General features: G+C 47.8%; 1 protein-coding gene across 1 annotated transcript in view; it reads left to right on the top strand.

The window, feature by feature from the left end:
- Positions 1 to 22473, top strand: part of LOC142563876 (putative diacylglycerol O-acyltransferase Mb3761c) — a 546482-nt gene that overhangs the window by 297357 nt on the left and 226652 nt on the right. The window contains exon 4 of the mRNA XM_075674553.1: positions 20436 to 20721. Within this exon, the coding sequence (XP_075530668.1) occupies positions 20436 to 20721 (286 nt within the window). The remainder of the gene's footprint in view (positions 1 to 20435; positions 20722 to 22473) is intronic.

The following is a 22473-nucleotide window of genomic DNA, read 5'->3' on the forward strand; positions in this document are numbered from 1 at the left end:
AGGCCAGTCGTTCGACCTCTTGTGTTGCTTTACTTAGTTTTCGTTGTTGAATCAACGGGTCCTTTCGCGAGTTATCCCAAATATCATCGACATGTGTCCAGCTTAGGCTCGCGAGCGCGCCTCATTGGAACAGAGCGGGCGCAAGGAGGCTTAAAATTTATGGTCGGTTTGCAACAGTACTCAGTGGAACAAATTTGCCATTTTCATGCGCAAAGGCTGTCGTTTGACCGGTTGTTAATTAAACCCTTTGCATTCGCGATAGCATTGTTAAACTGTTGTTTTATTGCACACATGACATGCATAGTCATGCACACTGGGTCGCATAATGTATATAGGGTTGCTTAGTAGACACAGCAGGAGGACCGTTCCAGACTTGGACGACAACCGTTTTGTGGTTTCACGCAGTACTTTCCAGTGTTGTGGAGCAGTCTTTGCACTTGCGTGAAGAGTTTCCGAAAGGGAATCATGCCCTCCGCTATACAGTTGAGCGGATTGAGGTGGGCAGGTTCGCGCGGACATCTGTAGCCATTGCTCACAGAGTGCAAAGGTCTTTAATTTTGGCGAACGAAGACTCGCGCATTTTACGCACCTTAACTGAAGAGAATTCTTAACGTCTGGAAAAGCCAAAGCCACGGTCGAGTACAAGACTGCCGTGACGCAGTCCGAGTCCTTCTTGTGCCACACTCTGTCACACACACAGAGAACACGCAAAACCACGCGGATTGTCGGTGAAGTCCCGCTTCAAGATGGCGGTTACAGCCGTTTCTAAAGACGGACCTTCCTCAAGCTTGCCATGCTGGTATGCAGCGTCCGCAGCTAGTCGGGTTTGACGATGTTCAAACCCGAACAGCGCGCTTGGGATGCTTGGGCAATCGATCGTTCTCCAATCCCGTCTCTCGTTCTTCCCCAGTTTCACCAGCACGTTTAAACGCCATGAATTTTCTTTGTTGATATTGTTGTTCCTTAGTGAGATGGCGCAGGCCATTCTGGAGGATCCGCCATGAATCGGACGATGAAAAAAAAAAGACGCATCAACTTTATTTCAGGAAAATAAGGACAAAGTAAATAATCTGTGCAGTCACAACTGCCCGCGTGCGTATATGTGAAAACAAGAAGAAGCGGAAGCATACGCAAAACGCGGCTGAAGAAACGCGTGTAAGAAGAGGGTTCACACACACAGAGGCGAAATCGAGGTTAGAAGGCTAGTAGCGCTTACGTATTGGAAGAATGGAGCTGACGTCTCAAGAATGAAGTCGAACCGCCGCTATCTTAGCTTGCATGTGAGCAGAAAAAAAAAACGTTAGCGAATAAAGGGGAATATACGAAGCTCTTTCTTCCTACTAATGGCTGTTTAGAAGGATTCATTTTGCCGTACGGCTATCATTCGACGTCTCACTTTTTGTCACTGGATTTAGAAGGAAGCCTAAACGCCGTTGCAAAGTTCGCGGCACGTCGTGACACCACTATGCAGCAAAATGCAATATTTTAGCCAGACACCACAAGCTTAGCTGACCCAAAGGGAATAACCTGTGAGCAGGTTTTAATTTCGTGGCCCTCTTTCAGAGTAGAAGTGTAGGCAAACTGATGGCTTCACATTTGCGGGTAAAAAACTGCGGGGCCCGTCACTCCAGCCGTTCTTTTAAACCTCCTTGAGTGGGCGAAAAGGGGCAGCTGCGGCCTCGATAACGCGCCATGTGTTCCGCGAGGGGAGCCACCATCGCCACGACGCCACGTCATCCTCGCCCTGGCTCTCGGAGGCCTGTGTTATCTGCGCGTTCCTTGTCAGCGCAGGCTCTCGCCTGCGTTGTAGCTGCGCCTCGGTCGGGCCAAATAAGAACACGCCAAGAGTATCAACGCGCTCGATTGCTCGCGAGGAGTTCATAACTCGGAGGACCGCTCAGCTGCGTTGGATTGGACATTATAGCTATTGTTCCGATAACACTTATGTGGACACTTCAGGAGGCGTATATCGGTCGTCGTCAGTGTCATGGTTGCCGTGATATACCGTACCGTATATCAGTGAGATAACTTGGCGGCTGCGCGCCGTATGCTCTAGGTTCGAGTGAAAGGGTGCGAGGCAATATCACCAGCGAATCGCAAGTTACTAAGGCATTCTCCATTAACCATTATCCCCAATTCTTCCCAATCCAGGTCTCTGAATACCTCCTGTAAGCACGCTGTGAATAGCATTGGAGAGATCGCATCTCCCTGCCTGACGCCTTTCTTTATTGGGATTTTGTTGCTTTCTTTATGGAGGACTACGGTGGCTGTGGAGCCGCTATAGATATCTTTCAGTATTTTTACATACGGCTCGTCTACACCCTGATTCTGTAATGCCTCCATGACTGCTGAGGTTTCGACTGAATCAAACGCTTTCTCGTAATCAATGAAAGCTATATATTATGGTTGGTTATATTCCGCACATTTTTCTATCACCTGATTGATAGTGTGAATATGGTCTATTGTTGAGTAGCCTTTGCGGAATCCTGCCTGGTCTTTTGGTTGACGGAAGTCTAAGGTGTTCGTGATTCTATTTGCAATTACCTTAGTAAATACTTTGTAGGCAACGGACAGTAAGCTGATCGGTCTATAATTTTTCAAGTCTTTGGCGTCCCCTTTCTTATGGATTAGGATTATGTTAGCGTTTTTCCAAGATTCCGGTACGCTCGAAGTCATGAGGCATTGCGTATACAGGGTGGCCAGTTTCTCTAGAACAATCTGCCCACCATCCTTCAACAAATCTGCTGTTACCTGATCCTCCCCAGCTGGCTTCCCCCTTTGCATAGCTCCCAAGGCTTTCTTTAGTATTTCCGGCGTTACCTGTGGGATTTCGAATCCCTCTAGACTATTCTCTCTTCCATTATCGTCGTGGGTGCCACTGGTACTGTATAAATCTCTATAGAACTCCTCAGCCACTTGAACTATCTCATCCATATTAGTAATGATATTGCCGGCTTTGTCTCTTAACGCATACATCTGATTCTTGCCAATTCCTAGTTTCTTCTTCACTGCTTTTAAGCTTCCTGCGTTCCTGAGAGCATGTTCAATTCTATCCATATTATAGTTCCTTATGTCAGCTGTCTTACGCTTGTTGATTAACTTCGAAAGTTCTGCCAGTTCTATTCTAGCTGTAGGGTTAGAGGCTTTCATACATTGGCGCTTCTTGATCAGATATTTCGTCTCCTGCGATAGCTTACTGGCATTCTGTCTAACGGTGTTACCACCGACTGCTATTGCACACTCCTTAATGATGCCCACAAGATTGTCGTTCATTGCTTCAACACTAAGGTCCTCTTCCTGAGTTAAAGCCGAATACCTGTTCTGTAGCTTGATCTGGAATTTGTCTATTTTCCCTCTTGCCGCTAACTCATTTATCGGCTTCTTATGTACCAGTTTCTTCCGCTCCCAGGGTCAGCTGATTAATATAGTGGCTCCATTTCGTGCACAGTGCAGAAGGCGGAGAGGAAGTGCGCTGTCTTTCATCATCATCATCATCATCAGCCTGGTTACGCCCACTGCAGGGCAAATTCCTCTCCCATACTTTTCCAACTGTCTTTCGTCACGCGCAATGCAGGATGGGTAGGAGGGAGGGAGGCGTTCTACTCGGGCGGCGGCTGTATTGACTGGGCTGCAGAAATAAACGTCTACTACAATGGCGCCGTTGAGCGCGGCCGCGCGCGCCCTATCTTGCGCGCAATCTGCGGTCGGTACAGTGGCTAGGGGCGCCGAGGGCTGATGGCTTAGTGTGAGCTGTGTTCTCGCCGTTTAGTTCGCGCTGAAGCGAGTGGTAGCACGAAGAGAAATTCGCTTGCTGCTGCTGCTGCTCTTGCTCGCGACAGCGTTTGGGATCGCAATTGGGGATTCCCCTTTAGGGGGAAACTGAGGCATTTATTTATGTTTAAGTGCCGATAAAGCTATTTCCACAGACACTGCTTTTGAATATGAAGCACTGCCATCTGCATAATGTTTAATCAAATTTTTTGAAGACAGGCCATCACTCACGTCACTAATGTAAACACTGAACAGTGTGAGCCCATGGCGAGGCTGTCGTAAGTTGCGAGTCGGGCTATAGAGGATTCCACCATTTTTTTGTCCGTGGCGGCTTGCAAAGATTAAAATCTCGCTAACTGTTCCCATTCATTGCTACTCTCTACTTATTTGGCTTGATAAATGTTTCTGCGAACTTTCGTAGACATGCTAATCAAAAACAGCTTGTGCGTTTATGATCACTGATGCACGCATGATACGTATTCGTCAATACCGAGCACATACGTGCGAATATCGGCGCCGCAGGCAACATCTGACGCTCAACATATTAATCTCGCCAATGTAACGTTTTGTGTTACGCGTCTGTGCTGTTCGCAAATAAAAAAAGAGTTCAAGAACATTTTGCAGTTTCCCTCGTCGCTGTCGACGCGTTTACTCTAACAATTAGTGGAATACATTCGGTGATTACAAAAAAATCCTTGCCTTTTTAATTGGAGCCACCTCCTCAAGACATACCACAGTGATGCAGCATCAACCATGTTGGGGCGTAATAATGTAAAGTTTTTTCATTCTGACTTCATTCTCATCTCCTGAACTCAAATTTCCGCATCCACCAAATCAAGCACGGTCGGTTTCGTTGAGGTTGTTGCAAGAGCCCAATCAAACGCTCTCCTCTGGTATAGAAGGTGACATTTTGCTTTCAAAGCGAATAGGGTCGCCTAGCTTAACGTGTTTTTCTTCCCTTATTGGCTGACAAGAGGCGAGGTGCACGCAGAAGTGGGGAGGATTTCGTTAGCTCTGAATTAACGCAGGGAAAGTAGATAACTTTCACTAAAGCCAATAGCACTGCGTACCGCGACAGGTTTTCCTTGCCTTATTGGCGAAGGAGTCGCGTGGTGCGCGCAGCAGTGGATACTGCTTTGGTTGGAGCTGGCGCAGAGAAATTAGATAATAGGGTAAGGAGAGTGCTACCGGTTTCTCCGATTGGTCCACTTGCCCATGCTCTGCTACCATTGCTGCGGCCTGCGACGGGCGTTGAAGGATGCTGCCAAAACACACACAGGGTGAAAACGACCTTTGGCAGAGGGATGTCGTGTGCGTGGCGAACGGGCTCGGCAACGTCGTACAAACACGACAAATTTTATTTTCCGCAAGTAAATCGATTCTCCCCGCCAGCTCCGAGCACACAGCGCCGGTGTACAGGCAACCATCTTATATGTATTTCTAAAGGTCAGTATGCGGCTATTTTAAAAACAGGGTCACTTTCGTTGGGCTGCATCTTTCGTGCGTACACGCAACTTAGACGTGGTGAGTTTGCGCGGCTTTGTGATGTTGCAAAACCGGCAGGCGATCTAGGAGTCTCCCGAAAGCATTTCCACCATTCGCGGAAAGTTAATGGTGACAAAACGTACGATAGGAATCAAATTTTTTTTTGTTCGCCCTACTAATAGATAATCGGTGTGTGGACTTCATTTTGAGATGTTTAATGTTTAACGGCTTTCTTGAAGTCTCGTAAAAGGCAGGCGGAGTAGGGGTGGTTCCATAAATTGTTCGACCAATCACAGAGGACCCAATGGAGGATATGAAATAGAAACACTTCAGAATAGCTTGCTTTTATAGTGTCCCTATGCTTACCTCTACGTCATCTTCATCGGGATTTACGTATCCTAGATACTCTAAATTGCTTTTTGTATCAATAGCTCATACGTGTTCCCTGAATGGTCAGCGTTTCCGTACGACCATTATTTCCCTTTCCAGAAAACCATCTACATCGCACAGGCTGTTTAGTTTTCTTTTTCTTTTATTTTACTAGGTAACAGGCGTGTTTTGCTTAAGAAGCAGCACAAAAGCAGGTGGTCAGACTACTTACTGGGTCCTGACCCAGCCGGGCGCAGCAGCAGCGGCGACTTCACAAAGCGCAAGCCATGATTTGCAGTTCAATACAATGAAGGCTAAACAAATGTCAAATGCAATGGATGTCATATAATCAATGAGTATTGTAGACTCAGTGCCGTAGCTTCTGAGCCAGGCAGTCAGTTGAGGCTTTCAGAGAACGACGCAGGCAGATAAGGGTGAAGCATCAGCTTTACTTGGCCGACTTCAAGTACCAACTGCCGCGGCTGTTATCCGGCTTCCAGGCAGGCCCGGCGACGTACTACGGGTGCGTGCCCCGCAGTGGGCATCATGCTGGTGATGGCCGCGGCTGATGGCAGCGCCCCACGCTGCCCCTCCTCCTCAGAGAGGGACTAGTCTTTCGTGTCTATTATGTCGAGGACTGCGTCGTGGGTTGCCGAAGGCGGTGGTGTCTCGAGTCTTCCAGGCGGATAGGGTGCCATAGGCTCATCCCACTGAAACTGCTAGCGCAGCCAGCGCCGGCGGGCTACGGCAGCATCCATGGTGGCGGGGTACTAGAACGGTGGGACAGAAAAAGGCGAGCGCGAGGGGTGCCCTGAACATGGCGGTGGCAGGGGTGGCGCCCTATGTCGAGGGAGCGATGGTAGGAATATCTGCCTGCAAATTTCGTAATTTCATCATCCCACCTTATTCCCTGCGGTCCTTGACTGCGTTTCCTTCCCTTGGGCACCATTCTGTAAATTGAGTAGTCCACTGTTTATCTACCCTACGCATTACGTGGCCTCACCAGCTGCATTTTTTTTTCTCCGAATGTCAACTATAATATCGGCTATCCCCGTTTGCTCACTGATCGACGCTGTTCCCTTCCTGTCTCTTAACGTTAAGCATAACATTTTTCGTTTCATCGCTCTTTGCACCGTCCTTAACTTCTGGAGCTTGTTTGTTAACCTCGAAGTTCCTGCCCCATATGTTAGAACCGGTAGGATGAAATGATGGTACACTTTTCTTTTCAATGACAGTGGTGAGCTCGTATTCAGGAATTCGTAATGCCTGCGTAGGCACTACAACCCATTTTTATTCTTCTGTAAATTTCCTTCTCATGATCAGGGTCTCCCATGAGTAATTAACCTAAATCAACATGCTCCTCAACGGACTCTAGAGGCTGATTGGGCGATCATTAGTTTTTTTTCTTTCCAGCCTATTAGACAAGACCTTTGTTTTCTGCATAATAATATTCAACTCCACTCTTATACTTACTTCGCTAAAGTCATCTATCATTTGTCGTAATTAGTCTCCATACAGTGTTGCTTAACACGACAAGGCCATCTGCAAAGCGAAGGTTGCTGAGATATTCATCGTTTACCGTTGCTCCTAGCTTTTCCCTGTGGAATAGCTTGAATACTTCTTCTAAACATGCAGTGAAAAAACATTGGACAGATTGTGTCTCCTTGCTGGACCCCTTTCTTGATAGGTAATTTTCTACTTTTCTTGCGGAGAAGCAAGGTAGCTGTGAAATCTTTGTAGATATTTCCCAGATATTAACGCATGCCTCCTGTACTCCTTGATTGCCCAATATATCTGTAACTGCTGGTATCTATACTAAATAAAATGTCTTTTTATAATCTATGAAAGCCATTACTAGGCTGTCTGCTGCAGCCGATCGTGGTCTAAATGATGGCGAACAGCAGTAGCGGCAGCGTTAAGACTTGCGTAAAGAAGGGAAATTGCGTCTATAGGAGTGGGAAGCGCGTGATGGGACAAGCCTGTTCAGTTATGGGAAAGGAATTTCCTTACCAAAATTTAAAAAAAAAGTAGAAGTGAAGAAGTAGACTGGTTCTCTGTGGCTCGCGTTGCGATTGCCATTTCTGAAACATTGATGTCCCAGTACGCCTGATGTGCCGTATGTGCAGTAAGCATAGCCCTCGAATGGCGATCGACACACTCAGCAATGTTTCTCTGAGTGCAGTACGGCGACGTTTTCTTGTGTTTAACACATGGGGTCACACATTTCTTCGCGAATGTGCGACTTTTTAAATGAGTACTGTTGTTCGTTATGAGCTATGCCAGGTACCAAAGCTGAGGACGTGATGGTGTAATTCGTTTCATGAAACATACGAGCGAATGAAAATAAGCACTGCTTTTCTTTTTGCACTCCTGGCATTGTTGCTATGTCACCGAATATAGTGTTTAATCACCCTCCGCCCTCCCCCTCCCCTTATTTAATGCGCCATTAGGGTCATTAGGGCAAAGAAAATGATGACGTATCAAGTTGTGCAAACATTTTCGAGAGGACCGAACAGGATATTTGCACCTCAATATTTGGCGGCGTACCCATTCTTTTGAGATGATTGGCGACGTTGATGCGCTTATCAGTATTTCTTAGGATGCGTGCGTAATTTGTGACGGTATGCTTTATATGTTATGATGATTGTTATTAGTGTACCGAAATACCCAAGTGGGCGCAAAAGAGTGGCACGTGCCCAATGACACCTACCCAGTGACCCACTGGCACGTGCACATTTGCGCATACCAGATACCCAAATTGTCTATTCCGTAATTGTCTATTCGGGCGCCTACCCGTATGCATATAGTCAGTTGCACATACCTCGTGGGACATACCCAGTGGCAAAAGCTCAGTTTTCCCTAGTTGGCGTGAAATAGGTTAGAAATGGACAATATGGTGCAATGTGCGTGAAGTTGCTGTTGGTTGCTGTTAGTGCTAATAGAGCTATTAGTGCTAATCGCGCTAACAGCAATGAAGCACAACTCCTGTGAGGTGTGCGTGAGGAGCAATTTTACCCGTAACTGCAAGGACACCATTCTGTTTGATAAAGAGGGACCATAGTATTATGGGAATCTGTGTGGAATTTGTGAGTATGTACCTTCAACCCAGGTAGCATTTGTCTACCACTACCTGTAACGAAAAATATTCACTTTTTGTATAACTGTGGAATTGTTACATTGCAATCTAACGTTTCTACTCAGCAACGCCTCTGTGTGTCTGCCGTCTCCGTCTTAGCCGGTTCTGCCTTTGATTCCAAAGTTAGCTTAGCGTCATCGTACCGCAAAGGTGTGTTCTGGGTTCGATATTCCAATCAGTATCGTCGTAGGAAATGTGATCTCAATGCGGTACTTAACCATAGTTCTGTGTTACGATTATTAACACTTACTTGCCTTCGCTGACGCTGGAAATACATTGTTGAAAACGGACGTCATTATCTCAGCTTTGCCGTCTTTACAAAGACTTGACTCTTTCATTTGAAACGCTGCACCAGACCAGAGCGGTGCGCCATTTATTCCAACGACATACATTAATTCAGGATTCCGTTGGACGAAATGTGAAGGGGAACCGAAACACCATCTGTGTGTCGCCGTTAACAACGGGAAGCTCTGTGCCCGCTTGGCTTCGAGCTATGGGCTTGAGGTTACCATAGCAACGAGGTAATCATAAGGGCAAGCCATGCGTGTGAGCCGTAAAAAACTGGTCGTTACAAATGCCAAGCGGGAGGTGGACCAACTGCCGCCATTAACGATGTCACCGAGGTTCTGCCGCTGTTGACCAGTTACAAGTCTCGCGCAACAAACGCTGTTGCCAGCACTCTTCTCGCGGCGAATCGCAGCATCGCGTGTCGGTTATTTCTCCCAGTCGTTAACAAGCGGAGAGGACGCGTAGTGGCCGGTTAAGGGAGAGAAAAACTGGAGAGTGAATTGAGCGCATGGGGCGGAAGGAGGGAACTAGGAGAGAGCATCGCACGTAACAAAATTTAAGCAAAAAAAAAGAGAAAAAAAGCCAGCTCAAGCTGCAGTAAGTTTTAGTGGCTGCTAGCCGTGCTCAGTGCCCTAAGCGCACGCGCTCTTCCCGAAAGGCGGCGGTTTTGACGGCAACGTGCAGCTGCCACACTCACAAATTGAAACGAAGACGATACATATGTGTAACGTGCGCGCTTTAAATCTTGCCTGTTGCAGATAGTGCCGTTGTAACCCTCCGCCCAAGTTTCCCGGCGGGCCGTATTCTTGAACGAGCAATGAAATTCTGAGTTGACTAACTAACAGTATTTTCCTAATTACACTTTACTAATTTATTTACACCACACATTGCATATACCGTTGTAGCTTGTCAGTTTTGAACGCGTATCAACATGAAAGGAATTCTCAGGATCGCACTAGCTTCCAAATAGGCGCCGTAATATTTGCGGTAAAAAAGGCACTGTTGTTTCATTTACATTAATAGGAACACGCTGTTTTATGCATTCAAGCTCTAAAGCAACAGGAATGGAAATTTCTTTCGTTGGGCACGTCTAAAATTAATAACTCGAGCTGGTGTACTCCTCAGAATTCGTTCCAAGTGGATACACTTGGAGCGAATTTGATGATTGAACGAATGCTGATTTAATGGCATCCCATTGAAGCGGATCGCTGAAAAATGGCCACCTGGCCGGCGTGACATGCTAGACATGTTTTTCAAACGACGCTTGTATTGCCTCGCTCTTTTCGGCATCGGTGTTGCCATACGGAAAAACTCAAGCTGCGCGAAAGTAAAAATTGCCTGTCAGGTTGCTAGACCACCCCGCTAACCGATTCAGCCACTGTCGACTCATGATAGGCGCCCCTTAACGCGGGGTTTTATATGCACGAAGAAGTAGACGCAGCTGAAGGCGCAAGCCAATCACACGCGTCCTCTTCCTCCGGAGGAGCGAAAGGGTGTTATGGCGTTTTCGCTCGCCTCGCGCCCGCTGTTTCCCGCCAGTTCAGGAACGCTCCACAGTGGTCAACACCTGCGGACGCCACGGCCTTCCAGCGGCCACAGAGGCTGACCTGCTGTTCCCGGTGTGTCCACAGCTCCCGGCGCTGCGAAGCCTGCTGGTGTTTATAAGTTTTACGGGAATAGACACCCTATAAGCGCCCGCTACAACGCTGGCGACTTTACTGAGGACTGCCACCTGTCGCGCATATAGTGGAGTCTATTAGGCCACATCCTCCCTCTTTCTCTATCATCTTTCACTTCCCACTCCCTCTCCCCTGACGACGCTTCGCCGTGCTCCCTCATGAGTTCTAGAATCAAGCGTCCTTCCTTTCTTTAGATCACTATCATCACTATCGTCATCGCCAGTTCAGGCCCGGCAGTCTGATGGGGAGGCAGCGTTTGGTTCGTTCTTGCCGAAGAGCAGGCTGCGTTGAAGAAACGGTAGCGGGCCGCGCTTCGTGCGTTCGGCCGAATAACAGGCGGCGTTTCATGAACACCGCCGGGAACTCGCCCGAGAATGGGAAAGTCGTCGACGTACCGACCTTGCCGTGAGGGAGCGCGAAGCTGAGGCGTTACAGCAAAGTGCCGCGCACCTCGAGCTTCGCATGCACCCCTGTGCCCGGTATAGGGAACGGGTTATAATTTTTTCGCTAGCATTTTTGTATACATCTTCTTAAAGTTTCTTTTTGTTCAAAATCTACCTTGTACCGCTAGCAATGACTGTTAGAGATCCGGTCGCTCTTCCCCGCTTCTTCTTTTTTTTTTTTTTTTGCCCAGCGGGATGCGCGGAGGTGGGATGCCCTACCGGGATGAATGGATGCTATGAACGCCCACTTTGGAACGGGGCGGTGGGTTGCGCTATCAGGCTCTTGTTGCTATATTGCCTATAATGCCCTACCTATATTAAAAAAGAAAGAAAAAGACCACGAAGAATGTTTATCACCAAACTTTCTGGACTCCTATTGGGAACCTTGTTTTTATACGCCTCCGTTGTTTGTCGATTCCCTACTTTTGTTCCACCAATCTTCCAATCGCCTCTTACTAACCATTATTGCGGACATGTTTACTTTCCCCCGCTCTCGCTGAAACCAAGAGCTTCAAGTAGGCCACAGATGTCTAAATCGACGGCTGGGCAGATATCTTCACATTCTAATAAAACGTGCTACATCGTTTCGTTAGCTTTACCTCAGCAAGGACATGCTTCTTCTTCCTTTTTCTACGTTGCTTTATAAGTACGTGTTCCAAAGTATCCTGATCTCCCTTCAAAAATAACGAACTTCCCTTTGAGTAATCATAAACTGTTTGTTTCCTGATTTCGTTTTTTTTTCCCTTAAGTAGTTACACCTAGCAGTTTTCTTTTCCATTGCCGCCACCCGGGTCTCAGCCTCTATGACTTTCCGCTTGACGTTACTTCTTGTCATGTTGCTCACCATACCGGTCACATTCTTGCTGCTAAGCTGCCAAGTTCTTTTCGCTCTGGGAATCAGTGTTTTTCGTGTATAAACATCTGAACAGACTCCCAGGCTGTTTACTTTCTTCCATATTCCTCTATCGTTCTTCATAATCAATTTTACTGTGAGCTTCCCTCAATTAAGAACTTGTCGAGCCCATATCACCTTGCACAGCTTCATTTGTATACTCGCGGACAACTTTCTGTTGCAATGAAGGGAAAGCTACGGAGGCAAAGCGCGCACACGTGAGAGCGCTTCCTAATAGAGTCCCGTGTTTTCCTCCACGTTAGTTTAAGTAGGGGAAGAGAAAACATAAACGCCTTATTAGCAACAGTTAAATATAAGATAAAACACACCACTGAATGCAAAAGTTTACTTATTTTGCGGCTTTTCCCTTCAACGTCTGGGCAAACGCTAAACCGTCGCACGTGGAAGCTGCGTTGATTCAGCATCTGTTCCAAGCAACCAAAACAGTGTCAAACGCTGGCGGACTACTTGGCGCAGTAACACATGCGCAGAAGCTCCGCCCCCGTAGCTTTCCCTTCATTGCGACAGAAAGTTGTCCGCGAGTGTAGTCTTCCTTAAAGCGGTCAATGCGCGGAGGCGTGGAAGCGAGCGCCATGTGAGGGTGTTGCAAGGTATCCCTAGCGGTGCGTGTGAGCTGGATGACAACAACAACAGCAGCAGCAGCAGCAGCGGCGGCGGCGGCGGCGGCGGCAGCAGCAGCAACATCAGCCGCCGCCGCCGCCGCCGGTGTAAGATTCGTCGGACGATCTCCCCGCTGCCACCATTTGTTAGAGTTGTCGGACGATCTACGAGCTGTAGGCCGATCTCACCGCTGCCATTCAGATGTAAGATTTGGCAGTCGTAGCTGTAGGAACGAGCTTGACTCTTCGTCGGGACTTAGGTGAGCAGGATTTATTTACATGTTATTTACAGTTGAACATGAAATACATCGACAGTCTAGCGTGACTCCCAAATGGTGCCCGCAAGACGAGCATACAGCAACGCAGCACACAGCTCACGAGTACATTTCGAACACAGAGCACGACGACGAGCACACTCTAGCAGCCGACAATCGCTGCTTATAAGCACTCCGCTCGACGTCATAGTTCGACGTCATTGTAGATGACCCGCCCTTTTGGAGAAGGTGGGCTCTCGACTTGGAGGAGGAGGAGGGCTCACACACACACACACACACACACACACACACACATACATACATACATAGGTGAAATGGTCCGGAGCCGACGTCAGAGGGGCTTCGTAGAACTCTGAGCCTGCCCGGGTAGCGCGCACGGGTAGCACATTGTCTTTCGTCTTGGTCGGTGCGTGGGAAGGAGCTCTCGTCGGCGTTACCGCGGCAACTCCACCACTCATAGCAAAACAGGGCGGCGTTGTCGTGTTGCGCACAAAGCCTGCTTCGTCGAACTCGGAGCCGTCCCGGGTGGGCCGCCTGGGTAACACATTGTCTGTTGTCTCGAAAAGCTCATGGGGAGGTTCCGCCAATTACCTCCCTTCGAGAACTCCCCTGAGCTGACCCCGTGCCACGTGGCTGCCGCTTATCCGCAATTCTCTGAAGTGTGCCACCGTCCCGGTTGGATCGGAACTCGTGCAGCGGGCTGAAATAGCTGCAGGCCGATCCTAACACCGGTAAGCTAGGAGAACTTGCAAAGAAAGCTTGGCTTTAATAAATTTATTTGTCGGTTTTTAAGTAGGCGGTAAATAGCGATGCTGTGGTTGTAACAGATAATTTTATTTATTGTCAGGAGGTTTAACTCGGTGACGATGGCGGTAACACCAGCGTTATAAGGAGCCGATGCGATGACCCGGACATCGTTATTTTTGGATGTGGGGCAATGGAGCTGTATGACAGCGATATGTCAGACTGCAACAATTTATACAATAATTTTGATGGCGAAAATAAAGGCATAGTAAAATGTCTAGAGAGTCTGATTTTTAAACCAGTGTCTGGCCTTTAAAGCAGCCTAATGCCACAAGTAGTTTTCTTTTTTGCTAAGCTGACATGCAAATTAAGTTTTCGAAGGCAGTGTAATTGAACGCGTAAGAATGAACACTCATTAGATGGTAACATTGCGTGAGGCGCTACGTACACAGGTGAAAGGGTAGGTCTCTGTCTATTGTGTCAACTAAAAAACCATAAATTTTGTTTTGGGAAGGTTAATGAGCAATCCTGTTACACCAACCGTTGACCAGAGTCAATGTACACATGTCCTTATGGGAAGTGGAAACAGTACTGTCGTCCGCGCACAGAAGACATTGTGTAGAAGTAAGGCACTTTGGGAATTCATGATTGAATATAAAAAAATAACAGGGGTCCGAATAGTGACCCCTGTAGAACGCCAGTGTTCATTGTTTTTGTGCCAGGCAGTAGTCCTGAAATGCAAACTTGTTGCTGTCTGTCGTGTAAGTAACTCCGCAATAGCTCTGAAGATGGACCTGTTATGCCATAAGCGTTGAGCGTTAAGCGTAAAGAGAACGTTGGGATTAAGAGAATCGAATGCTTTTCAGGAATCAACAAAAAAGAAAAACACCTCCCATGCACCACTTGCAGATAGTAAACCAGCGAACATGAAATGCTCGGTCCCGATGTTTATTACTGGGTTAATTCTGACGGTTTATTAAGTTTTTTTTTTCAATTATTTGTTACGTCTTTGTGTTTCTTAAGGAGGTTACGCAAGCCTTTGGCCTGGGTTTATCAGAGCGTTTATTAGCCCAAACTGTGCATGCTGTGAGGTGCCAGAAACACTTGAACATATATTCTGTGTGTGTCCCGCGTACGCGCAAGAACGACAGCAACTTGTCTCTTCGATTGAAAAGATGCACGGGAGACAGCCATTAGACGAGCTTCGTTTAGGTCCTTGGCCTAATGCAAACAGTGCAGCCCTGGTAACAAGAGCCGCTTTAGCTTTTCTCCAAGCCACTGGGCTGGACGCACGGCTTTAGAGATGCCAAAACTCTCTGAATTTGTAAATACGCATCTCTTCCTTATACCAACATCATTCATCAGCCCTTTCCCTCCCCGTCCCTTCTCCCCAGTGTAGAGTAGCAGGCCAGAGCAAGTTAAAGCTCAGGTCAGGCCGACCTCTCTGCCTTTCTGTAAATAAATCTCTCTCTCTCTCTCTCTCTCTCTCTCTCTCTCTCTCTCTCTCTCTCTCTCTCTCTCTCTCTCTCTCTCTCTCCCCCTCTCTCTTATTTGAAATGCCGCACATTGGGCTTCGTATAATCACCATCATAAAAGGGTGCAATGAGCGGTTCATTGTGTTCATCCAGCGGGTTCATCAAAGTATTTCTGATTTGTGTTACGCATTGGTGTTTCGCAATGCGTTATTAATAGTGTTTCTGACTCGGTTGTGCTCTGCAATTACCAAGTGTTACACCGGGGCCGCACATTTCACTTAAAGACAGGCACACATTCTTTAATCTATTGCGAAGTCGGAGACATGCTGCTGCGCGCGTGCTCAGCTGTGCGAGAGAGAAATGACGTCAGTATCGGCGTAGCCAATGGCGAGCCGCACTTTCGGCCGGAGGGTTTCAGTGGTCGGACCGCGAGCGTGTCGCCTAGGCATAAACAGCTTCGCTGTAAAACTTTTTCTTTAATTATGTCATCATGATATCGTCTTAACCCCATCCCCCTCTGTGTTCCCTCCCCTGTAATAATACTTAGATTTATATGCCTATTCAACCACAAATTTGCCCGTCCGTCACCTAAGACGAATGCAGTGGCTCATACGTCCCCTGAACAATGGCTTATACCCTCGCAGTAGGGTTTCTGTGGTCGGACCGCGAGTGTTTCGCCTAGGCATACAGAGCCTCGCTATAAAACAGATCCTGTGGGTCTGCCCCCATCGATTTCCACTTTGGTCTTGTCAGTGAGCCTGATTAAAAGTTCGTTAATAGAATATCCAGGACGAATATGTACTTGTCTGTGCTTCTGTCAAGTGAAGAATAACTAGGTTCTACTTCCTGGTTCCATTTTCAAAGTTATCATGTTTATGTTCGAGTGTCTTAACCACTTTATTAAGCTGAACGACTGTTTTTCTTTTTCAATTCATGAACACAGCTGGAAACCTCTACAGATACGTTAACAAAGGATTGGAAATTCGTCAAACGCTCAATGGGACTAACTTTCGTAACAATGTTACTTGATTCTTGACTCATTCTCTCTTGACCTTGGAAGAGCTCCAATATCATCTGTTGTTTATTCTCAACTCGGTCAGGATTCGCTGCTACATCCCTCGAGAGTTTCGTTAGAAATCGTAAAGAATGTGCTGCAAAATGCACTGTATTGAGAACACACCGTAGGTGCGGCAGCAACAGTAGGAAGCGATAGTCACTTCTGTAGCAAATGCCTTTACGTGGATAGCCCACCTGTAAGCCGACGAACACGATCCTAAACGTCCTGCTATTCTTGCTGGTACCAGACCCACTGAAGTAAAAACTGTTCGTTGGGGCTTTTATCATCACCCTGTCGAAACAAGACGTCCCTTGATATCGCTGACGCATGTATTACGGATTGCTGATAGGAATTCTGGGAGATGATAAACAGTTGCTATGTGCGATCGAATTTACAAACCACGATGACTGCACAGTCGCAGCATTGACGAAGATACAATACAAGATGTCGACAATGCGATGCGCTGTTCGCACACAAATCGAGCTGATTTCTAGTAAGAGTGGTTGCCGGAGTATGCTACGATCTGCAAGACGAGGAACACGATCTGAAACGGTCTGCTGGCCAGGCCGCTACCTGAACCCAAGTATCACTATGAATATGTATGAACTCGCCCAGCTTTCAGTTCAACGCGCTCAAGCATCACATGGTCCGAACGATGCGGGTACAAATGCATGTGGTTACAAATCTATGTCGTTCAAATGCATTGTGGGCTCGGTTAAGGGACCGTTGCGGGTTTGTGCATCGCAAACGTGGGCGTGCTATGCGAAAAATGCAGAACGATTGTAGTCAATCAGTTCGAAATTACTTCTGAAATTCCGTGAAATGAAAAGTAAAAGTTGCTATGTGTACCACACGGTGTGCTGTTAAGGCTATAGCTATAACATTTACCGTAAAATAACTTGAGTGTTAATATAAAATCAGGACAAGGGCCTGTAAAAATAGAAAGGGGGCTTAGCAGACGCAGCAAATAGCGCGGTATAACTTTCTCACCCAGCTTTGCCGAATTCTGCCTTCCTTCCAAATCAAGAGCCGTTTAAGGTCTTATCCGACGGCAATTCCTTATCAGTGCTCAAAGGAAATGCGTTTCTCATCCTAGTTCCTCTTGCACATCCGTCCAAGAAACTTTCGCAAGGCTTGTGAAAAGAGATACTAAAATAAATGATAACGAGTGCGAATCCCTAAAACTCGAGAGGGAAAAGTAGCAACAAGACCTATAGCTTAGGCGAGAGCGCGCTTATTCTTACGGTACAAGCAGGGTCGTTCGAGGGCTTCCTTAACTTTTCCATTAGGGAGTCGAAGTGGATGTGTCATTCCTTCTCATTAAAGAGGGATTTACGGTTCCGGCAGCTTCTGGAACCCGCTGTTGCTTTGTTTTTAACGTTGAATAGCTAGGAATCAAGAAAAAAAAAATGAAGGACGTATACTGGGAGAAAGAAAGCTGTAAGCGTGAAGCCACTGCCTGTGACGCCAGACATTATGGCAGCGTCGCGTTGTTAATGCTTTGAGCGAGGGCGAACAGACGTAGGGAGGAGGGGGGGAGGGGAGGACAGCGCGAAAGAAATATGGACGCTCACGTCTCATTAAAAAGGAAAGTGCGCGGAGGCGTTCCGCGGCGGGACCACGGGCATTCGATGAATGAGACCGGAGCTTCGTCGGCGTATACCTTATTCTCGCGCGTAATAGATGCCCGCAAAATTGTAGAAGCATTGAAGGAGGGCTGCGCAAATAATTTAGTCGACGTGCGCACTGATAAAATAGAATGTAGCCTCCACCCGCCTTTAGCGCTTAGAAAAAATAAGTACAGTACGGTTTTCCGGGAAACAATCTTAACTGAAAAATATTTCCTACTGCAACAATAAAGCACGCAGAAATGATAATGAGCTTCGAATTTATGGCGGCAGCCGGCCTGCGAAATGACACCGCCAGCATCTGGCAGTTGACCATTCGCCAGCGCGCTTTCCTCCTGATTAACGCGCTTGGCGTAGCGAGTACTAGGACCATATCCCGGCCACTGTATCCATATCCTGGCCATGCCCTGCATCGGCCTTTGGAACGTCGCTATTGGAAATGACAGATATGACTTCAGCGTAGTAGAAGTTTCAGCTTCAGTGATATTGTAAACATACATTGGGAAGAGCTCAAAAGCGATACTTCTTGTAACCTATTTGGGCAGTAATCAGCCTATGTAATGTGGTCCTGTACAAAGGGTTGGGGGCCAGACACTGCTCTTTTTCACTTTAATAAAGAAAGGTTTGCTTAAGTTTTGATTGGTTGCCCGGATGATCTCGTTTTGTTCTCGCAACTTGATGGGTTTCTTCGCCGCTGGCCTGCGCGGTACAGAACCGTCTCCCGAGGCAAAGTCATTCTATAGCCAGAATAATGCTCAATTTTGTTTGCCTGAGCTGAATCTTTGTATTTGTATGTGCCCCTGGGGTCTTCCGTAATTTGGAGGCCGACAATAATGCTGTTGCGTGGAAGCTGTAATGATGTTATGTTGTTGTTGTTGTTGTGTGCGGCAAAGCCAGTGTTAAACAGACACCATTTATTATTTCATTTGCCAATCTGTTTTGTTTACATCAAGTATGATGTATTACATGTGCTATACCTCATAGTGTACTTTACGTTCATACCGCAGTTGTAAGCGTGCCTACGGGTGAATAAATTTCCTTGTCAACTTGCCCGAATGTCTTCGTTAGAGTGCCTGAATAACGGCCCTGGCTTTTGCCTCAAAGTCGCTTGAAGGCTGCCGACACCACGAGCTAAAATCCTTTTATGCTTCAAACCTAACTCTCGTTCTGCCGTCGTCGTCGTCGTCTTGCTTCTGTCGTCACAAACACGCTCACATCGCACGCGCAACTGCTTGCTTTACGCATACACGGTGACGCAACAACTGCCTCCTTTAAGAACACGAAGTGATGCTGCATAGCCGGCTACTTGCAAAATGCCTCGCAGTGCCAAAATGCATTGCCACAGTGCGTGGGATCTACACTATTTAAAGAATACATTGTTGCGCCAAAAAAAGGAAAAAATAAAGACTTGGGAAGGAAGAGTACGTAAAGACAGATTGAGCGCTTCCTTTTTTGGCGCAACAATGTATTCTTTAGATCCCAACCAACTCGCCGAGCAACAAGTTCTGCTCGACTACACAATTTAGTTTTCTTATTTGCAGTTCTTTTTTTCTCTTTCCAAGCTAAGCTTCTATTCGCTCACAAGTTTCGGTGGCGTTGTCGTGGTCACGCAAGAAAACCCAGTTTCTCCCTGAGCAGAGCAGCTGTGGGAAAGGACGGTTTGATGAGTTGACAGCTATTCTGGCGCCGGAGAGTGTAATTAGCAAGGATTCTAGCTGCATAGGCGCGCGCTCACACCACGCGCGCGACCAGTCAGAGCCGTTTCGCTTCCGCCGGGGTGGGAAAAGGCAGCAACGGGTTCGTTTCCGTTCAGTTAAGTCTCAGAAAACGGATGGGGCGGCCATGCGTTGTGCATTCCCCGAGGAAAAGGCAGCCTTCGGCGAGCGGTGGCGGGAAGTTGCCCGTGAAAGGCCTCACCGTCGGCGCGCCGATCCAGTCGTTAGAGCCACCCGAGCCAAGGCAATTCAACAGCAACGTAAACAAGACCCGTAGCACAGGGAGCTGGAGGCCGAAGCAACCCGGCACCGTTACCTGGGGATTACGTAACCTTTACGAAGGTCAGGTGCACAAAGGACAAGCTTTGCTTACCCCCATTTCCCGGTAGGGGAACGGATAGTTATTTTTTTGTTTACACTTCTACATTCGCTAGCGTAAAATCTGCGCATCCACTTATTATCGTTTCACCAATGAGGGTGGGAAAAAAACGGGTACCAAAGAAAACAGTTCAAGTCCAGAGGAAGCCAAGTCCTCTAGTAGAAACGTTGGCTTCAGTGACATCGCCGATTTGGCAACCATTAATCAGTTCTAATCTTCCTGGGAACACCTGCTGGAGAAAGGATAATTATAGCTACTCACTGCATTTTGCCAAACGTTTCGGAGTTTATACACACTTGTCGTTGTCACTCACTAACATCGCGACGACAATATCTGCATAAAAGTTAGAATAAAGCAAAAGTGGGATTTATTTTTAATTACTTTCGTAGTTAGCATTTCCGGTTTTCTCGTCGCCGCTTTTTGTCTCTTCACTCTTCTGGCCCGAAACGAATGTCAAGCACCTCTTCAATGTGGCGCAGGCCTTCCACTGGTGCTGCTGCTGCTGTCGCTGCTCCCAGTGGCCGTGGTACTGCGCCACGCTGGCACCTCGTGCGCTTCGGCCAGGGAGGGAGTGCTGTGTGAGGACGACAAGCGGTTCGTGTCGCCCATGGACACCTACTGGCTGCACGACACCGAGTTCAACTTCCACGTGGCTCACTGCGTGCTCTATTTGGAGCCTGGACTCACGGCCTCTATACTCGGCCAGCTCATCGTCGAGCGCATATTGGACAAGACCAATGACGAGGGGAAGCGCATCTTCCGAAGGTGAGTACCGCACACTCTGCTGCCTATTCCTAGCTATCGCGTGAGCTGCAAGAAAACCTACGAATTGGTTGGGGCGATTTAGTCATTGGCTCCTGTATCAAAAAGGTGCGCTTACCGTATACCGACTCGTGCTGGCGTGACGGGACCTTTGAGCACCTGCTGCGTGTACGTCCTCGTTCCGAATTCGTCTATGAATTTCCTAAAAACAGAAGGCGTTTCGAAGTTCCCGCAAATCGTTCCTACTTCATGCGGCCTCCACCTCTATACCAGCATTTAGACTGTTGCCTCAAAACAAAGAATGTTGCAGTGTCGACCGATATGCGAAGCATCGATTTAGTAGACACCTATAGACGAAATTAGTAGACAGCTATACGAAGGATAGTGGTTTTATCGTCGGGATAAACTTGTAAAAAATTGGTCTACTAAATAAATTAACAAGAACGGCGTGACGCGTACGAGCAAACATGGACACATCTCACTCGATAATCGACCACACCCGCTGTCAAAATTCTGGAGGAAGAAAGCGCGGCACCAGCACCGCACGAACTCACCTTCGCGCTAACTCTCCCTTCAACGCGAACCAACAGGCGAGAACACAGCGCACACGAAGCTATCAGCACACGGTGCACTCTATCCCCATCGCGGATCGCTTTCAAGAGGAAATCGGGGTGGCCGTGCCATACGCAGCCGCCGCCGCAGCAGAACACCTCCCGCTCCTTTCCTTGACCCCACCCGCCGTGGTTGCTCAGTGGCTATGGTGTTGGGCTGCTGAGCACGAGGTCGCGGGATCGAATCCCGGCCACGGCGGCCGCATTTCGATGGGGGCGAAATGCGAAAACCTCCGTGTGCTTAGATTTAGGTGCACGTTAAAGAACCCCAGGTGGTCAAAATTTCCGGAGTCCCCCACTACGGCGTGCCTCATAATCAGAAAGTGGTTTTGGCACGTAAAACCCCAAATATTATTATTTCCTTGACCCCGGTGCCTTGCGCGCGACGGCAAGTGGCGCGCTTCCTCCCCGCTTTCTTCACCTTCGCGCGCAAGATTAAGCCACCATCGTCGACTCACCCTCGCATTCTTGCGTTCGCGCATACAGCGGGCGGTGATGACGCTATCGCTTTTGAACTTTATACGAAGCATTACAGCGACATGGACAATGACGGCAGAAATGCGTCTGGAGTTTGCATATAATTGCTATCGCAATAACGTTAGAGAGTTATTTGCCAGTATTAGTTAATTAGCAGACTGACTGCGACGGCTTCTCAATCGGCCATGTCTACCATGCTGAAACAATGAAGTGTGAGGCAAGCATAACCGCATTCGTAAAATCCTGTTTTGATAGAAATCCTCTCGGACACGAGAGAGTCTACACTCTCGCAGCTCTGACGCAATGCCGCAACTCGGGATTGCACGAATGTAAAAGTAACGCCTGTCGTTGCACAAGCAAAAGGATTCAGTAGCAAAACATTTTCTGCAGCACGATGCACTGCGGCTTAGAAGCGCCTACCTATTGTCTGATACACGCAAGGAGCCAGGCTGACACGTGCCCTTTGTATTACAGCCGCGATATTGTCTTATTGTCTGCCATCCGCGCCATTTTGCTATCTGTCGCGCCTTCTGTTTCTTGAGATGGTGTCGATCCTTCGTGCCGCTTTCGCAGAGCAGGCCAACGGCATATCTATTCCTACTGATGCGGAAGTGTCGAATGGCTGACTGGGCGAAAATGCCGGCGGCGTCTGTAGCAGCTAGCGTAC

This window comes from Dermacentor variabilis, chromosome 11 (genome assembly GCF_050947875.1).
Source record: "Dermacentor variabilis isolate Ectoservices chromosome 11, ASM5094787v1, whole genome shotgun sequence".
NCBI lineage: Eukaryota > Metazoa > Arthropoda > Arachnida > Ixodida > Ixodidae > Dermacentor > Dermacentor variabilis.